At 47.3% G+C, this 20,490-nt stretch overlaps 1 protein-coding gene across 1 annotated transcript; it reads left to right on the plus strand.

The window, feature by feature from the left end:
• The first annotated feature begins 7,429 nt into the window (after positions 1–7,429).
• LOC109446792 (acidic mammalian chitinase) lies at positions 7,430–17,498 on the plus strand. The gene is given in 11 exon segments (XM_074318631.1): positions 7,430–7,445; positions 7,982–8,005; positions 8,104–8,305; positions 10,122–10,178; positions 10,679–10,844; positions 11,721–11,845; positions 12,317–12,440; positions 13,511–13,696; positions 14,502–14,618; positions 15,515–15,656; positions 17,263–17,498. Coding segments are annotated over 11 exon segments (1,395 nt in total).
• Positions 17,499–20,490: the final 2,992 nt, after the last annotated feature.

The raw sequence follows: 20,490 nt of genomic DNA on the forward strand, positions 1-20,490 counted from the left end.
GCAGAGTTGGGGCAGGTTCCCGGGCAGATGATATATGATCATCTCAAGCCCCTTCCAGGATCTGGGCCCCCTATTCTACAGCTGGAGCCCCTGACAACAGCTACCTTTTCGTCTCTGGCTGCTGCTTCCAACCTCCATTTCTTCCTTCCTCCCCCAACTCTCAATTCTGCAGATTTGGCAGCCCCCGCATAGGCCCTGTTGGCAAATCACAGGCACTTTCAGCGCCCAACCCCCACTCTCGAAAATAGGAAGGTGAGAAGCTCTCAGCCCACATCCTGTATGTGAACAAAAGTTCCCACAGGTGGTTCAACCCAGGCAAGCCTGTAGGCAACATCTTTCAGCTTATGGAGAGCCCTGCAGCCACCAAATCTGGGCTCCCAAGAGGGCCCTCACTCATTCATTCATCCATTGATCAACGGCAGACTACCAAGGATGGACCTACTGTGTACAGGCGCTGGCTGGAAGTACACAGCTAACTGACTTATTCATTTATTCTTACACTCATTTATTTAACAATGACTTACCGAGATCTTATTTTGTTTGAAGCACAAGTCTTGAAGATCTGATGGGAAGCAAGACACAGTCTTGACCTCACATTCCACTTAGTGGAAAGGAGAAGGGTTAGAGTCCATTACTGAACGACTTGACTATAGTTCAGTCTCACCCACAAAGTTCCGAAGAACGTATGAGAGATTTTTAGTTCAGGTTTGATACTAACTTCTCATACAAAAGGGGGTTCTCAGACAAGGTGGGTACTTGGATGTCTCCTTCAGTTTGTGTTCTTCCTCCCTAGTTCTTTCTGGGGGCTGGGTCTTTCCGTCTAGGTTCTCTGGGTGTCTTAGAGGCCCACTCCTCTCACCAGGGAGCAAAACCGCTCTTGAATCTGATCTCTCTCCTCTCTCCCCCTGATGGACACTGGGGCTGGTTTACCCTTCCTCCCCTGTTCCTGCCTTGTGGATGAGCTTCTCTTAGCGCGTGTCCCCTATGTTCCCAGACTGACATATGCAGAAAAAGTCTCTCTTTTCCCCCACCCAGAGGCACTCTAACAAAAGCCCTTTTCCGTTATGCCAAGCTGAGGCCTGAACCATGCCCCAGAAAGCAATGTGGAGAGGTGCCAAGCCTCAGCAATGCGTGCGTGTTGAGGCAAACAAGAAAAATCCATCTCTCCACATTTAGAGCAGAATCTTTTTTTTCCCTCCTTTTTCTGTATTTTCCCCTTCTGCCTTCTCTAGTGTTCTCTCTCTGCTTCCTCTTCTTTTTTGGTTCATACCTATGTCCACAGTGAGCCAGGTCGTGGACTCATCCTCTCTCCCTCCTCGTTCTCCCAACTTTTCTGAGACAATATCCCAAGAAGAGAGACCTCACCTTCCCAGGACACAAGCCCCGCGCCCACCGGGTGTTGTGCCACCTACCACCAGAGGGCGCTACTTCCACTGGCCTCCTGCCGCAGAGGCTCTCAGTCCAGGCTCGGGTTGGTTCAGAAGCGCTGCAGGGGCCTGGACGCAGGATTCCACCTGGACCAGTGACAGTGCCTCAGCTTCCTCACTGACTAATAAAAGCCTCCTTCATTTTCATTTCCTTCTGTGGCAGAAATGGGTTCTGAATTGCCTTCTCAAGCAAATCCTTAAAGCATACGTTTTTCAGACCAAACCTTGGGTTAGTAAGTATAGTTTTTCCCATCTTTTGGGATTCAGGTTCTTCTTGCGGTTTGGGACAGAGCTAGATCTTGCATTCCTAGGTCCCTGTAAATCAAGGTGGCCCAGGGCTGGCTTTGAAATCTGATCTTCCACCAAGAAATGGGCATCCTCACACTCCCACCCACCTGACGATTCTCAGTTCCTACGAGGCCCCTAAACTCCCACCAGTCACACCTGTTGCCCGTGTCTGCCTCAGGTTCCCACCTCTGAGACTTCAGTGAGGCCTGCCTGCAGTGTATGTTTCTGACCCTTCTCTGCACCCGGGCAATGCCCAGACCCTCTTTCTAATCCTATCTCAAAGCTCACTTCCTGGAGGAAGTTGGCCTAACCCCTACCAGGGCCCTGGAGTCATTCCATTCACCGCTGTCGGTAGTGCTGTGCTGCTTCTATTTAATTCTCTGCTCCTTCATTCTACATCTTACCGAGCTCTCCCTTATGTCCTCTTTCCTGGGGTTAGTTGCAGAAGATATAAATGAAGATGGGCAGATTGGACTCCACAAAAATATTTTTTTAATCACACAAAGACAATATAAACAAAATTTAAAAAGAGAAAAAAATTAAAACAAATATGAGAGAGAAAAGATATATTTATAGTAATTTTTTTTAAATTGGGGAACAGTGTGTTTCTCCAGGGCCCATCAGCTCCAAGTCATGGTTCTTCAATCTAGGTGTGGAGGGCGCAGCTCAGCTCCAAGTCCAGCTGCCGTTTTCAATCTTCACTTGCAGGGGGCGCAGCCCACCATCCCATGTGGGCATTGAACTGGCAACCTTGTTGTTGAGAGCTCGCGCTCTAACCAACTGAGCCATCTGGCCGCCCCTCTGGAAGCTCAGCAGCAGCTCGTTGTCTTCAATCTAGTTGTGAAGGGCACAGCTCACTGGCCCATGTGGGAATCAAACTGGCAACCCTGTTGTCCTGAGCTCGCGCTCTTAACCAACTGAGCCATCCGGCCGCCCCAGATACATTTATATAATACAGAGAGAATTCCTAAAAAGATGGACAGTCCGATAAGAATGGGCAGGCAAAGGCCTGCACAGGTCCTGGAAGTGGGCACGGCAATTCAGGTACAAGTCCTGGGTGTCTGGGTCATGGTGTAGGAGAGGAGGGATGTCGGCTCCAGGTGGACGTGCCCTGGTTCTGCAGTGTCCTCACCACGTGGCGAGGGGTACGGCTGGAGGAGGACCTGAGTGGAACCACCAAAAGCAGGGGCAGCAAACCATGGCCCATCACCTGTTTTTGTAAATGAAACTCTATTGGAAGACAGCCAAGTCCCATTTGTTTACATCTTGTCCATGGCTGCTTTCTCTCTCTAATGGCAGAATTGAGAAAACAGAGATAGTACGGCCTGCAAAACTCCAAATATTACTATCTGGCCCTTGACAGAATAGTTTGCAATTCCTCCTGTAAAACATGGTGCCAAGGCGGGGACCAACGCTGGTCAGGTCAAAGGATGTTTCCAGGTTCAGACATCCTAATTTCAGGATTAATTATGTTTTCTCCATTCTTACACATTTCTTCTAATCCTTTCCTTGTAGAAAAATGATTTTTATCCTAACCTTTGAACAACACTTTTATGCACATATTTAATCCTCAGGGCTGTTGAAGGAGGTCATGGAAGCCCCATTTGTAGATGAACTAATCGGCTCAGGGAGTTTAAGTGCATATATCTGATAGCACCGGAATTTCTGCAGAGGAGGGACTTAAAGATGGTGTGGGGACAGAGCCGGGAGTGCAGTTTCCAGGCTCTTGCTCTCACGTGGAAAGGTGCTCACTCGGGTAGTAAATGGCCATCAACTGTGATTGGATGGCCATCAGCTGTGGCTAGTTGGACGTCAGCTGTAACCAGTGAGCCATTGGTCACTAATATAACTGTCGTGGCTACGCTAGCAGCAAATGGGGGCTAGCAAGAAGACGGTGGCTGAGCTAGCAAGAGCGGATTGCAGCTAGCAAGTGAGGTTGGTTGGCAGAGAGAAGTGGACACCAGGTAGCAGATAGTGTGGCTCCTGCTTCCTGTGTCTCCAACCCAGCCTCCAGCGAGACTATATTGGTATGACTCCCCTATTTAAGGCTCCGTGGGTGTTCCTTTCTGGCCTCACCATGTCCTGCGTTCTTATGTGGGGAGCGGGAGCTGAGACCCCGCCTGCCACCCTGCAGGACAGATGGCTACTTGACCTGAAGGGGAGTGAGAGTGGGAATACTAGGGGATTTGTGTCAAAACTACTTGGAATATTCCCTTATAACTGAGAAAACACAATATGTACGTCCCAAAGAACAGGGGTGACAAGCACTGATGGAGAGTGGGGGAACTTGTCCCTAAGGCCCCCTAACTGCTGCCCCAGTGCTCAGATCTTCTTACTATAAGGTAGACATTGCTTGGGGGTGTCTCTTTGGTTTTATAACTCTGGGTCAGTACTTTGCTTTCTCTGGTCATCATGTTCTTGAGAAGCAGAATTACCAAATAATTAAGAACACAGTCTGGAGTCAGACTGCCTTGGTTCACACCCTGGCTTTGTCACTAATTTACTAGCTGTGTGACCTTGGACAAATTACTTACCTTCTCTGTGCTCCAGTTTTCTCATCTGTGAAATGGGGATAATAAGAGTGCCTATCTCCCAGAGATATGAGGGGTAAGTTAATATTTGCAAAGCATTTAGGCTAGTGCCTGACACATTATGAACACTTTTTGTGTTTTTGTTACTTTGTCATGAATAGCTGCCCAACAATTAACCTTGGCCTTGCTTGGAGCCTATAAGTCCATCAAAGGCCCATGTCTTGGGCTCCAAGCCCTGAATTCTATGGAGCCGTCTCTCATACCTGCTGTGAGGAGAGAACCATTTGCTTTGCAAACAGCCAGGAGAAGATTAAAGACATGAGGGCCTTGTATGTAGTGAATGAATGTTAGCTGTCATTACTATTTTCAAGACGGGTCCAATTCTAGTTAGCTAATGCCTCAAGTTCTTGGCAGTCAATGGTGAGGGTTCAGACAGAGGCCAACTGAGACGAAGGCCTAGGAAGGACCAGGGGACACTATAGATAATAGCCCTGGGAGCGCCATCAGCCTTTCCTAACATGTACTGATGCCTGTAGGACATTCCTGCCTTCTTTGTGAACCCTGATTGCCCTTAATGGGTCTGGATCCGAAGTTCCCAAGGGTCTGATCAGAATCTTGCAGGGGATCTTGAGAACTCAGCTGGTAGACCTCTAAATGGGAGGTATTGCCACACTTCCTCTCGTGGTATGCTGGTAGTGCTCCCCTCATTGCCTTCTGGGGCTGAGTGACCCTCAGATGTGGTCTGGGCACCTGTGATGTGGCATCATGGTGGGCTTCCTGTGGGTGTATCCCTTTCCTGTAAGTGTATGAGTAGTAAAGCTGGGAATGGAATGGAGGAAGGCAGGTCCTAAAACATTGTGATTTCAAGCCTCGATCCACAGGAATTTTTGCAGCTGTCTTTTTTCTGATTTACATGGGTCCTTGGGGCCTTGTCCCAGGACTTGCTGCTTCTCTCTTCTGAGTCAAAGCCTAATGAGAAATGTCTGCCCCACCATGCATTTCCTCCATCCTCTGTGAACCGGGCCACCTTCAGTTACACAGAAGCAACCTTAGATGCTTTCTCACTCCAAACTCGGTGAAACCTCACAAACTTCTAGCCACTCTGTCATGCTGGGTGTCATGCAGGGTCTCTGGTCCTGCTCCCCACATAAGAACACAGGACATGGTGAGGCCAAAAAGGAACACCCACGGAACCATAGATAGGGGAATCATACCACTATAGTCTCACTGGCAGCTGGGTTGGAGACACAGGAAACAGGATCCACACGACCTGCAACCTGCTGTCTGTTTCTCTGTCAACCAACCAACCTCACTTGCTAACTGCAATCCGCTCTTGCTAGCTCAGCCAACATCTTCTTGCTAGCCCCCATTTGCTGCTAGCGTAGCCACGGAAGTTATATTAGTGGCCAGTGGCTCACTGGTGACAGCTGATGGCCACCTAGCCACAGCTGATGGCCATCCAATCACAGTTGATGGCCATTTACTACCCACGTGAGCACCTTTCCACGTGAGGGGGAGAGCCTGGAAACTGCACTCCTGGCTCTGTCCCCACACACTCCCTGACATCTGTTGATACAACAGAATCAAGGAGTTGGAGGCTGGGCAGGGCTAGCCGCCACTGCCTGGCCAGGGATAAAACCCAGTCAAGTGGCGGCCTGACTCCCCTTGTCGGCACTCCTCCCCTGGGGTCCAGCTGGTCTCTTTTGACACACGGGCCTACTCTGACCTATCATGACTTTGAACCCTAGGCCAGCCTCCTGCTTGTGCCAGATATGCTATTTTCCTAAATGTACCTTCAGTCAACAGCTTTTTAAGGCTGTTCTCATGGAGTCACCTTTTTGTCCTGGGTTGATTACCCAAGAAGGAAAACAGATAAGATTCAGAGGGTAAATGGGAGCCATGTGCTTACCCCTTTATTCCTGAGTTCCCACCTTGCCTGCTGAAGGGAGCCAGGTGTAGGGTGGGAGGGCCAGCAGTGCTCCTTATAAAAAGATGTTGGGTGCCCATTTAAGTCTGGAACTCGCATTTAGGACTTCCCTCAAAATAGGCAAATGGCTGGGTCTTGCTGGTGAGTCTTCCCTGGCAGCCCATACAGCTTTCAGAGCAGCTGTGTTTCCTTCTCCATTCACTCTGCTGCTACCCCTACTCTTTGTGCTCCAAGGCTGCCTGCGTTGTCCCCTTTCTCTCTTGTAGCCTCCTTGGGTTCTTAACGAAATAGGGAGGGAAGGAAGGAAGGAAGGAAGGAAGGAAGGAAGGAAGGAAGGAAGGAAGGAAGGAAGGAAGGAAGGAAGGACAGACGGTGGGGGGAAGGAGAGCCCACTGAGCACCTGTGGGTTTCAGATGGGAGGAAATGGATAACTCCTGTGAACAGGAACAGGGCCATTTCCCCGTGTAGGATGATGGAAGACTTGGGCTAGCCCTCCCATTTTAATGTTCTGTGATTCCTCCTCGCTGCCAGCTACAGAGCAGAAGATCGATGCATAGACCTGACTAAGGACTAATCAGCTCACAAAAGCAATTAGTACCGTGTTTCCCTGAAAATAAGACCTAACCGGAAAATAAGCCCTAGCATGACTTTTCAGGATGACATCCCCTGAACATAAGCCCTAATGCGTCTTTTGGAGCAACAATTAATATAAGACCCAGTCTTATTTTTGGGGAAACGCAGTCAGTAAAAAATGGATGAGGCAGATTTTATCTGTGAGGAGGCTGCAGAGGAGGCACAAAAGACCTTAAAGAGATAATGCCATTCCTCCAGTGCCAACTCCTTCCCAGAGACGGTGCCTAAACTCTGGGCAGCAGCCTAGTAAGAGGGATCCATGGGTGGGGCCCAACAGCTCATCCTGCACATGGTTGGGTGGCTTGAAAGGGAATACAATTTAGAAGCATCGTTTGAGTTGAAAAGCATAATAGAATGAACTTAGCTCTAGAAAAGGTGAGTTCTAGTTCTCAGTGTAGACACACTCTACTGGAAGGGAGCCTTCTGCCTGAAATCCCCCTTCTCCAACTCCAGTGTCTCCTCTGCCCTTCCTTCCCCACAATTTGGCTTCTCTTTAGGGGCCACTCATTCAACATATGTTGATGGAGAGTTGACTGTGTGCCAGGTACTGTGCTGGGTAGTGGGGACTCAGCAGAGTCCTTGCCCTCAAGGAGCTTACAGTCTAATGGGCAGACCAATAAACAATGAGCTTTCAGTATGGTAAGTGCCATGACAGAGTGAAGTCAGCACAAATACTAAAGGACCTAGAAGGAGAAAAGAGAGGCCAGTCAGATCAAATGTCACCTGTCTTGCGAAGTCGTCCCAGACTTGTTTTCCATAATGCTCTGTGTGTGGCTCAATTTTATCACTTGCCACATTGCATCACACCTTTGTACTCACAGATTGGACTTCCCATCAGACTGTGAGCTCTCAGAGGCTAGGGACTTTGTCTAGTTTTATTCTTTTTATCTCCAGCACTCAGCAGTTAATATGAGTTTGTTGAAAGAATAATAAGTTCCCCTGTTTCCTGAGCCGTGCGCTACCATCTGAGCGTCCAAGCTCGCTGAATGCGAATGTTAGCCACCTTCTCCAAAAGCCTCATGCAGGGATTCATGTTGGGGAAGGATTTATAGGGCAGAGAGGACATCGGACCTCCAATCGTCTTCATTTACTGGCCAGTGCTGCCCAGGTCTGCTCCTTCCCAGCCAGGAAAGGATAAGCCTTCCAACCCCCTCACCAAGGTCTTTCTTCTTTAGGGCTGGCCCTTCTGCTGCAGCTGGGTAAGTGTCCCACATGAATGGGGGGAGTGCCAGGGTACCCAGGGGGCAGGGGACATTTGTCAGGGCAGGGACCATTTCTTACTTTCCTGCCATTCCAGGCACAGCAACCAAAATTGTGTGTTACTTCACCAACTGGAGCCAGTACCGCCCTGGGATTGACAGCTACATGCCCGAGAATGTGGACCCTTGTCTGTGCACACACATCATCTACGCCTTCGCTGGCATGGCCAACAGCCAGATCAAAACCATTGAGTGGAATGATGAGGTCTTCTATGCCGGCATCAATGGCCTCAAGAACTAGTGAGTTCTGGGCTTGGGCTCTGAGCTGGGTTGGAGGTTTCCACATGGGCCTTTCGGAAATTCGAGACAGCAACACCACAATGGCTAGTCGTTGAGTCCTGTTCACAATCACTCTCGTGTCTCACCGGCAGAGCTGTCAGCATCGTTCTCCCCAGGAAAGGCAGGTTGCTGTCATTTCATTTCCGGTGGTGGTGGTGGTGGTGGTGGTATTTTCTCACCAAATCCTCAGCATTATATTCTGTGTCCCAGGGATTCATTGTGAATACTGCCCCCTGGAGTTAGTCATGGTGCAGTACATACCACACCAACCTATGAGCCAGCTATCCAAAAAACCTAAAACGGGTCTTGTACCAATGACCATATTTTGTCGTGTATAACGCACTCCCATGTATAATGCACACCCACGTTTTTGGACCAAACTTTCAGGGGGAAAAAATCTTTCGTTTTAATTCAAATTTTTATTTGTTTACATTTAGGTACTTGTTTTTTGTATTATAAAGGAATGTCAGCATTTATTTTTTAACATATTATGGTACAAGAAATTTATGTAGCAAATAATTACCAAACACAAGAACAGATAGAAAAGTACAAGGAATTTTATGTACCGGTAACAAATTTATGATATTTACGCATCACAGAAGGCCAAGAACTCTTCATCATTGCAAGTTCATCTAAGTTCAACAAAATGATTATCGTATTCCAGGGTATTATTTTGCATACGGATACCATTATTGATTTCTAGAGTTACATTTTTAACTCATAAGCATAAATAAAAGAACTAAAAATATTTATATAGCTACAGAATTAGTACTCCCCATGTATAATGTGCATCCTTATTTATCCCCCACAAATTTGGGCAAAAAAGTGCACATTATACACAGCAAAATACTGCAAATGCTTAGCATATTTATTAGGTGACTACTTTGCCAGGCATTGTTCTAGGTGCTTTTCATTTATCATTTATGTAACCTTGACATCAAACACTATGAAGTAAGTATATTAAAGTTTTAAACAACATTTTAAAATTGAGGAAACTGAAAAACAGAGTGGTTAAAAGTTTTCCTCAGAACTAGTAAGTGACAGAACCCAGGGATGCCTGATCAGATTATCAGCTAGATTAAGTGTCACTCAGGTCCAGTTGGGAACCTCACGGGTAGGTTTTGGGGGTGCCTGCTGGGAGACACCATGGGATAGAGAGAGGAGTTGGGTTTGAATCCTGGCTCTGCCACTTTACTGGCTGGGTAATCTTTAGCAAATTGTTTAGCTTCTCTGAATATCAGCTAAAGGTCAAATGAGGCTAATAGGTCCTGCCTTGTGGGACTGTAAGGATGACAGCAGCCACGCATGTGAAGTGCCTGGCATTTGGTAGGCACTCAGGGAATTGTAGACACTTCCACTGCTCTTTCCTTGAAGAGACTCAGACTTACACCTCTCTGGCCTTGCGTATCCAAGAAGCTGCAATCCACCTTCCATCTGTACTAAGGGACTGCTTTCAGGGTCTTCCATCCTTCCCAGCATGCCCTGCTTTCTTCCCCTGAAGCTCCCTGCTGTACCAGGATCCACTAGCCCTGGAACACTGGCAAAGTTGGGAGTGCAAACAACCTGTTCACGGAGTATTTCTCCTGTGCCCTGGAGGTACCCATGGCGAGAGTACCGTCTCCGACAGAGAGCTGTGCTCCCAACAGGAAGGCCTAGACTGGTGATGGGGCATCTCTGGGGCTGCTCAGGTTGGGATGTGCAGATGGAAAGACTGACCAGCAGAGGACATCTCCTTGCCGGTGGAATTGCCTTCACATTGGTATCTTTCCATCTCCAGCAATACAGAACTGAAAACCCTGCTGTCTGTTGGTGGCTGGAACTTTGGAACCCAGGGGTAAGACCTTGTATTTATGGCTGAATCACTCCCAGATTACTCCGTCTCTTCCAAGCTCCAGGGGCTCTAAGTTTCTCTGAAGAGGGTGGCCTCTGGCCTCAGATCTCAGTTTAGACATGCCAGAAACCTGGTCAGAGCTCTCCCTGCAGTCTGTATTTCTTCCACCATAGTTCTTACCACACTGTCTTTTAACTTCTGTTTACTTAGCTATGCCTTCTTCTCTATGAGAGTCTCCAAGGCAAAAACTCTGCTCTATTCACCACTGTACTCCAGCACTACTAAATACTGAATGAATGACTGAATAACTGAATATGTATCCAGACAAATAGTCAGGCGGTTAAGTGAGAAGACAGAGGACCCAGGAGCTGAGGCCACTATTGTTTCTTCCAGTGTCTACCTCCCCACGCCCCAAAGTGTCCCATGGAAGAATCCTGTCCTTGAGACAATCCATGTCAAAGCCCATTGCTGCCACTAAAACCATAATGACTTGTTGACTCCAGATTCTCCAACATGGTGGCCACTGCTGAGACCCGCCAGACCTTCATCCAGTCGGCCACCCAGTTTCTGAGGAAGTACAGCTTTGATGGACTGGACATTGATTGGGAGTATCCAGGCAACCGCGGCAGCCCAGCTGACACTCAGCAGCTCTTCACTGTCCTGTTGAAGGTGACTCATCCTCCCCATGTCCAAAGAATGTAGGATCTGACCTACAACTGTTTGGGGAGAAGGTCTCCACCTGGCGAGGGTTTCTGAGAGAGGTTGGATACCCCAGCTGAGGGTGTGGATCTCAGCCTAACTTGCTCCAAACCTGATTTCTTTAGTACAAGATCAGATTTTCCTTTCAGGAGAAACTTGTGTGGCCGAGTTAGAGAAACTGGTGTAGGGCAGCATAATGAAAGTTAATAGATGTATAGCGAGAACTGTAACAGCCAAGGGGACTCACACATTTATGTCCCTATCTCTAGACCCAGCTGTGGGAAGTCAGATAGATAGTCCACAAGTAGGTCCTTGGTGGGCCGCACGCAGGCCAAGGTGAGCTAGTTACAGACTAAGATGGTCAATGGCTCTGTGCTCTGATAGTTGGATGCAGATTCCTCCAGGAAAGGGGTATTCCTGCCACCAGGACCAGACATAAAACTATTGGGTGCAAGTGCCCTCTTTCCTGGTCACAGCTTCATTTAGCACCAATGTTTGCTTTGATACTCTTATTTCCTCTTCTTCCCTGACTGATTTTTCTTGTTGTTTAATTCAATCATATACAGTTTGCAGAGGTAAGAGCCATTTTTGTCTCTGTATAAACTTTCTTCTCTTTAATTTTTCTGCTCTGGACATCATTTGTTCACTTTAAATTTAACTCTCAGCAAGTCATCAAATTTCCCCCATTTACAAGTTTTCAGGAGACAACTCACTGTTGTCTTCAGAGACCAATAACAGTTTTCGGACCAAATGACTCTAAACTGAATATGTTACAGCTTTCTTCCTGAGAACTGTGACATGCTCATTGGGCCCTCTAGCCTGAGTCCAGTGTCCTCCGTTCCACAGGAAATGTATGAGGCTTTTGAGCAAGAAGTCACCCAGAGCAACAAGTCCAGGTTGCTGATTTCTGCTGCTGTGTCAGCCGGCAAAGGTACCATTGAGACTGCCTACCAGATCCCCGAGATGTCTAAGTAAGTAAGACACCTGCCCAAGAGCCCAGGTTCAGACCTAAGCAATCCTATGCCTCCCCTATAGATTGGCCAATGCTCATATACCCTGGACCAAGAGGGCTGTATCCCAAAGGAATAAGTGACCCTAACTCCTGAGGGAGAGACATGGGAAGCCATGAGTCCTGTTTCTAAGTCTGTCCCCAAGATTCTCAATGATAAAAGGCTAGCTGGAGAAGGTTAGCTGGGTTTCAAACTTCCACAAGTCCTGAAAGTCTGAATGCAGCCAGATATTGATTATGGATTGTGTGCCTTCTATATATCAGATGTTCTTGAGATAAAGATGAGGAAGAATGGAGTAAAGAATAATAAAACATATTCCCTTCTGGCATAATTACAAACAACATTTGGTAGGGACTAGGAGCTTGAAGGGGAGTGTGATGGAGTGTGATTTCCCTTGGACCATTTCTCTTCTCTTGCACCCAATCACACAAGGTACATGGACCTCATCAATGTGATGACCTATGACCTAAGGGGCTCCTGGGAGGGCTTCACAGGAGAGAATAGCCCCCTGTTTGCAGGACCCAATGACCAGGGAGACTACAGATTCTTTAACGTGGTGAGTGATGATGTGGATTCAGGACCGCCAATCCTACCAGATATCTTTGAAGCATGTCAGGGGATCTCTGGCCAAAACTGAGAAGGATGCAAAGAGGCTTGATGGACAGGATGAAGTCGACAATCTTTCCGAACCCAGCTCATGTGCCCTACTCTCCTGTCCCTATGATTAGTTGTACCCATTTATCTTTCACACCGAAGAAGACAGAATAGTGGCTTGGGGATAATCCCAAACACTAGGAAAATTTTTAAAATATCATTTCCATTGATGCTAGGAGCACATTTCATTTTCCATCTTGCTCCCACTCTTCCTCACCTTCCTTTCACCCTCCTCTGATGCCACGCGGTTTATCTTCCTAACTTGTAAGCCATCAACAGGTGTAATAACGAATCTATGTAATGATTCGTAGGTTAGCTGTGATTTCAGATGGCTAGATGTGATTTCAATGGAGAGTTCAACCAAGAATTTGAAAATGGGTGTGGGAAAGTGTCCTAGGTACACACCCCATGCTCGAACAATTCTGAGCCGCTGTATTATGCCCGTTGGAGACTAGAAGATGAATGACTTAACTCCAGTTATACCCCAGATTCCCAGTCCAGTATGATGGGAAGGAGGATAAGAGAATATTTCATTCCTAGTTGACACTGGGCCAACTTGAGTACTTAACTAATGTACCTCTCGACGGAGGTACCTCTAACACCCAGTTCTAGAAGGGAGGATATCCCTTTCCATCCTATGAGCTTGGCTTGGCTGCATGCTATATCTGAAGTGGCCAGGGAATTGGTAGAAAATGTAGACTATTCCACAAGCCTCTGAGCATATGCTCACCTGCTTCTTCTTTTTTTTCTTTTTTTTTTTAACTTTTGTTTATTTAAGTGTGTTTTTCCAGGACGCATCATCTCCAAGTCACATCATTCTTTCAATGTAGTTGTGGAGGGTGCAGCTCACAGTGGCCCATGTGGGGATCGAACCAGTAACCTTGGTGCTAAGAGCACCTCACTCTAACCAACTGAGCTAACCAGCCGCCCCTCACCTGCTTCTTAATAATAGCTTCCTTACCTTGCCTCCAGGATTATGCGATGAACTATTGGAAGAACCAAGGTGCCCCTGCTGAGAAGCTGACGGTGGGCTTTGGGGCTTATGCCAGTACCTTCACGCTCACTAACCCTGCCAACCATGGCCTGGATGTCCCCACCTCTGGCCCTGGGACTGCCGGGCCCTATACTCAGGAAGCTGGGACTCTTGCCTACTTTGAGGTAACTTCCCAGAGGGCCTGGTCTACCTGAGAGATCCACGCTCTCTGTTCTAAAGGATTGAAGATATTTCTACAGAGAGAGAAAATATACACTGATTTCTAGTATAGGGTACCCCATGGTTGACTGCTCTAAGTGTATATCGTAGGGAGGGAAGGGTAGAGTGAATGATTGATAAAACATCTTAAATTTAACCTTTTAAAGTAAATGGGCATCTGTAGTACTACTAGTAATTGATATTTCCTGAGTACAAATGGACAGCCACGTTCTGTTCTAAGTGATTTTTAAATGAGGTGCTGGTTTTATCCTCTTACACAAGAGGACATTGAAGCACAGAGAAGGTAAGAAATTTGCTCAACATTGCAGAGCAGGAAGTGGCAGAGCTAGGCTTCACTCTAAGTTGGTGAGCTCCAGAATCTCTGCCCTTAACTGTTATGCTCCATCATCCCCTTGCTGGCTCTTTTGTGGCAAAAATGTTTTCAAATAAGAGGAACAGGCAAATTCGTTTCAAAGGGAAACTAGGGCGCAAACACAAAGAAGCTTTCCTGTCCATTGTCTCAAATATGGGCACTGGCAGACACAGGGCAGGAATTCATGTCTCACCTATCCAACCAGTGCCCTCTCCACTGTGCAACTGGACTGGAAGTGAAAGAGGGGAGCTGGGGCGAAACTGGAACCATGCGCTCTTATTTACAGCAAAAAGGGATGACGTGGGGAGTGCATCCCGGAAAAGACAGCAGGGAGGAAGGAGAGGCTGAGCAGAACGGGGATCATCTGAGTCGTGACTGTACTCCTGCACCTACCCTAGGTCTGCTCCTTCCTTTAAGGAGCCAGCGAGGTATGGAATGCTCCCCAGGAGGTGCCCTATGCCTACAAGGGGAACCAGTGGATAGGGTATGCCAACCCTAAGAGCTTCACCCTCAAGGTAAGGCCCTCCACACCCTTCCTTCTGCACATTTGGAAGAGGTAGGGAACGTGACCTCCAAGTGCATTTGAATTACAATCCCAGAAGACACCTAAGAGAGGTGAGGCAAGGTAAGGCAAGACTCAGGCAGGCCCTAGGTCTCAGGGTGAGCCAGTGGCCCAGCTGCAGGCCCCGCAGTTGGAGCAGCCCCTCTGTTCCCATGCACTTGCAGTCACCTTCCTTCCTTCCCTCAGCTCTGCACCTTCCATCCCCCACTCCTGGAGATTCCCTTTTGGTCCCCCCCCCTGCTCTGCTCTGGTCCTGATCCAGCTCTTGGAGGCAGGCATTCTTCCCTATTCCAAGGACGAAGGTATAGATCAGAGTTTCTTCTTTTCCTTTGCCCGTTTCCTGCTTACGGCAAATATATACAAGCTGAAACAAAATCAGGAGGCAAGAGATCCTCTGGGTGGTTAGGCTTTTGCCCACTGGCCTTTACTTGCTCAGGTCTGGGTGGTTACTGCTTATCAACCTCAGGACACTTGAGCCCTATACCTCCCCATCTGGAGCCCTATCTCTTTGCCCAGACACTGGTCATGTGAAGGGCCCTATATATCTCTTATGACACTACAACCTGTCCAAGCTCCACCTCAGACAAACCTTCTTAGAAGGGGTTGGTGATTACAGAGGATGGAGAAAGGGCTGCTTGGGCCCAAGACTCATTCTCCCTGACGTGGCAGCCCTAAAATCTTTCCTTGTATACAGCTATGCCCATGAGTCTCCCAAAGTCGCTGCAGGAAAGCCACGCCCCCATTCCCTCCCTGCCAAGATCACCGCCCTTCCTTCCATGCTGCTGGAGGCGCTCCCTGCACTCGTGCAAGGACACCCCACGGTCGTCCCCCCCCCACTGTCTCCCATAGGCCAAGTGGCTGCTGAAGAACAGCTTTGGAGGGGCTATGGTCTGGGCCATTGACTTGGACGACTTCACGGGCACTTTCTGTGGAGAAGGCAAATACCCTCTCATGAATGCCCTCAAGTCTGCTCTCGCTGTCTCCACTCCCAGTAAGTGGTGATGCGCCACCTACCGGCCAGGAGATTGCACACTCTATACGGTTAAGGAGGAAGAAGCCTGCCCAGAGCTCCTCCTAGCCTGGCCTCAAGGAAGGCTTCCTTCAGATTTTCCCTCGTCCTAGCATTTTCACCTGGAGTCGGCGTTTGGGACCCAGACAGAGAGACCCAGGTTGCCTTCTAGGGGCAGCTTGTGTGTGACGGCCCTAGTGACAGAGAAAGGACCTATCACCATACCTGACGTCTCTCATCTGTGGAGATGCTAAGGGAGCCCCAGTACAGTGACCCGGACACCCCGGAACCCGGGTAGGGAAGGGACCACAGGCATCTTGTTCCCTGTTCCCACCTGCCCAGCTCCAGCCTTTATGGACTTTGTGGAGCAGGGAAGACAAAGCAGGGGACAGATTTAAAAGTTAGGAGATGAGGAAAAGGCTGAGAGAAGGAGAACCCAGAAGGGGTCCAGCGTGCAACTGCCCCCAAGCGAGAAGCAGAGTTGCCATTGGTCTCAACACACAGTTCTGCCCCAGCCCCAAGCCTCAGAGCTCATCCAGAAAGCAAGAGGGGCCAGGAAGCCCCGGGGAAAGCTAATGCCGACCATTGGCCCTTTCCTCGGTGTCAGGCAAGCTGGTTCTTTAGATTTCGTGTTCTCACAGGCACTCTTGGAGACAGATGTTATTCATCTATTTAAAAATAAAAACTAGGGAGGGAGAATAGGGAGGTATTGGTCAAAGTGTGTAAGTTTCAGTTACACAAGATGAATCAAGTCCCAGGGATCTGGATAGAATAGAGCCTATATGTAACAAAACTGTATTGCCCACTTGAACATTTGCTGGGAGGGTACATGTTCTTATCACAAAAAATAATAACAGCAAATGAAGAAGGCGGGAGAAGCCTTTGGGAGGTGATGGATGTTTTTTGCCATTAACTGTGGTGATCATGCTGTGTATACTGGTCTCCAAACTCTTCAGGTTGTAACACCAAATGTGTACAGCGTTATGTGTGTCAATCACACTTCAATAACATGGTTTTAAAAAGAAGCTATTAGTGTAGTAGGCATAACACATGCTTTGAATTCAGACAGAACTGGTTTTGAATCTCAGTTCTTGCCTTCGCTAAGGTGAATAAAATCTTTAAAATTCCTCCACGTTGTAGGATTTGGGGTGGGTGAGATGATGGAGCATAGTATTTGGGCAAGCATTTAGGTGATAAACATTATTTTTCCCCTTAAAGATAAAATGAAATAAAAGTGAAGAATTGTGTAGCACTTACTATGTTACATGCCAAGCACATTGCAAAATGCTTTGCATAGTAATTCTAAGAGATAGTTAGAATTCTATCATTAGAATTCTACCATTCCTCCCTTCCTATCATTACCGGGAGGAAATTGAGGCTCAGAGAAGATAATGACTTGTTCGTGGTCACATAGCTGGTGGCAGAGCTGGGCTGTCAACTTGGGTGTCACTGTTCAGGCCCAGAGTGTTTAACCACTGATTCAGATAGGACGTGCCGTTGGCTGAGAGGAACCGCCAGTGACCCTACAGACGTGACACTTGTCCTGGGAGAGGAGTCCACTCCAGAACCCTTTACTTACTCTCTTCAGATTGCAAAGTGCCCACCTCTACCCTGGGCACCACCTTGGCTCCCATCATCACAGCGGCTCCTGGGGGTGGCAGTGCTGGCGAGAGTGGATTCTGTGCCGGGAAATCCAGTGGTCTGTACCCCAGCCCCACCAGCAAGCGAGTGTTCTACAACTGCGTGGATGGGCACACTTACGATGAGGTGTGTCAGAGAGGCCTGGTCTTTGACACCAGCTGCTCTTGCTGTAACTGGGCTTAAGCCATCCATTTTGTCCTTGTTGGGTCCAAGGACAGAAGGATGATTAAATGGAAATTTTGCTCAGAATGCCAAGGTGTCTATGTTGATTTATAAATCCTCCTGACACTGCCCTGCATGTAAAAGAGAGGCCCCACTTTCCTGCTCCCCAGAGGTCTCCAGAGGTTGGGGCTGGGAGAGAAGAAGGGGCAGTGGCTGGGACCTCTCTCTGGAAAGTTCTGGTTCTCTGGGCCGTCCTGAGGCAGGAGGGGAGAGGAAATGGAAGGCTTTGGAGGGACAAGAGAAATCAAGTTCTTGTTCTTTTCCACAAATATGCCTCCAAAGGGACTTACAGAGGGATCCAGCAGAGCAGCTGGACCCAGGACACTTACTTTACTGCAGCAGCCACTCAGGAACTCTTCTTTCACTAAGTTTACTCATCCCAGCTGCAGGGCTAAACAGCCCCAAGCAAGCTGTGCTTGTTTGCACATAGCAGGATGGCTGCCTGCGGGTTAGTCTTCACATTCCACTTCCACAGCTCTGAGTCAGGAACGAAGATCATTAGCACTGATTTCAAAATTAGCTCACTTATAAAAAATGAGTTAATTATCATCTTTATTGTCACACTACACCCAAAGGTACCCTTCAGTGCCCTAAGGAAGTCACCAAGAAAATTTAAAGAAAAGGCACATTGCAGCAGGGGTAGAGGATCTCACTCCTGCCTTTTCCAGGACAGCATGGCTTCTGCTCTTCTTCAGTTCCCAAGCTGACGAAGCTGAGGAAGAAGGCAGCACAACCAGCAAGGGTGTGCTTCTACACTCACCAGCTCACTGGGGAGGGGGCCAGTTCTGTGGATTATGCTTTTTTGACAAAACAAGCACAATCAGTAAAACCACTGGACACATGGTTAAATCTAAACGTTTGTTAACGATAACCTATCTTTCTTTTCCTGGCCCTTTTCTGACAAAGCTTAAATAATAGCTTCTTATAATGACCACTTGCAGGGTGCTCGCTGATAAACTGACGTGTGCTCAGAGGCAAGTGGCTAGGGACAGCTGTCTCCTCTGGTCTCGGGGACTGGTGGGGGGGGGCATTGATACTGCTGCTCCTTGGTGATCTATAAGTCCTGGTTATATAAATAAAGCAGCAGGAAGGGACTTGCTGCGAGGAGGGGGGGGGATACCAAGGGTGACTTCCTTGGGGGCATAGCCAAGGCAATGAGCTAAGGAGCCATTAGGGTGCGTGGATTCTCAAGATGAAGACAGCAACCCAGACACATGTATAAATGGCTAAAGTGCAAGCCACGGGGATCACAGGGGCGTCTGAGGAAACCCTGGACCAGAGACACTAGTGACTGTGAAATATGTGCAAAATATGTCAAATCCCCAAGAAATTAAATTCAAGTTTTCATTTGATAACTAGCTTACAAAATGGCTGGGTCAGCACTTTCTGCAAATCTGGGAACTTCTTTCCTGCTGACTTATGAGAACATTCAGTATACAATGGAACGTCTGGTCAACAATTCTGAGTCCCTTCACATAATTTATCATCCAAACCCATGCACATTTGAGAGTGGAAGGGGCATAAGGATTATGTAATTTTCAAAATATTTATTTTTGATGGATGTTTTGTTATACAAATAAACTTATCAAATAGGTCTATTAAAACTATTTTCAAAAATATATTTTTATAAAAATAAAAATATGTAACTGCATAGTAAATCGAAATTTTAAATTCTGAGTAATTATTCTTGCTACATAGTCACAAACCTTTGCTTCTTAACCATACATCTGGCATTTTTCTGAAGAATGGAGTTTTTTCAATATGGTTTTATTATTTTTAATTTTTTTCTCTAATATTGCCTGAAATCTTCTTCAAAGTTGCTTTCCATGGTTAATTACTTCAAAAATGATAATACCTTTTGTGTTAGTTTGCTAGGGCTGCAATCGCAAAGTACCATAGGCTGGGTGGGTGGCTTACACAACAGAAATTTATTTCTTCACAGTTCTGGAGGCTACAAATCTGAGACCAAGGTGTCTGCTGGCTGAGTTTCTCCGGATGTTATAGTCTGAGTGAGTGTGGCCATTCTCCATCTGTTTCTGCACAAAAACCAGATGCTACTGGCTAGGTGAGATTCCCTCCTGGTCCTGAATTTGGGCTTCAATGTTCTCGATGGTGTCATGGGTTCCCGTGCAGGGTCTGCCAGAGATGTGCCTCTCTACATCAGCCAATCGGCTGCCATTGAACAGAAAGAGCTAAAGCTACAATCCTTTTTTACTCACATGTTTTGCATTCTATAGTCCCCTTTGGGAAGAATAACAATTGTGAAAAGGGAGGCAAGGAAGGAAAATCTTCAGACTGCAGACTAGTTTTCAGACAAGTAAATTCTAGCAAAATGTACACAGGAAATTTGAGAAGCTGGATATTTATTCTATTAAAAAAGGTTTGTTAGATATTCTAGTACCAGGTGAGAAGGCACAGGGGAAGGAGAGAGACAGAGTGAGAACATGTCAATCTGTTTCTGGAAGGGACCATGGGAATCATTTGCTACAAATCCATGAGTATGAAATAGCCAACTAGTTGCTATCCAAACAGAGAGTACAGCACACCGCACGTAAACCATTTTGAATCCTACAAGCTATTCCATAATGGAGCTTGTTAGTATAGTGTCTGGGCTGGAGCCGTCTTTACTTCTTGTAAAGTGAAATCAAGATAGTATGGTTTCCCAATCAATAAGTGTGTTTAAGGTTCTTAAATGTGTTTGAGGTTTTCGATTACTACCAATATCAACATTGACTTTAGAGGCAACTGAGATAACGGAGAACCTGATAAGTCATGGGAGGGGAGGAAGTGGGTATAAAAGGCAGGTTGGACTAGGGATTCTTTACCACTGAGGCAAGATGACCAGGCTCACCCTCCTCACTGGTAAGGAACCACCACCACTCGGTGCCTGTGAGTCTCTCTCTCTCTCTCTCTCTCTCTCTCTCTCTCTCTCTCTCTTCTTTTACTGCCCCTT

This window comes from Rhinolophus sinicus, linkage group LG14 (genome assembly GCF_036562045.2).
Source record: "Rhinolophus sinicus isolate RSC01 linkage group LG14, ASM3656204v1, whole genome shotgun sequence".
Lineage (NCBI taxonomy): Eukaryota > Metazoa > Chordata > Mammalia > Chiroptera > Rhinolophidae > Rhinolophus > Rhinolophus sinicus.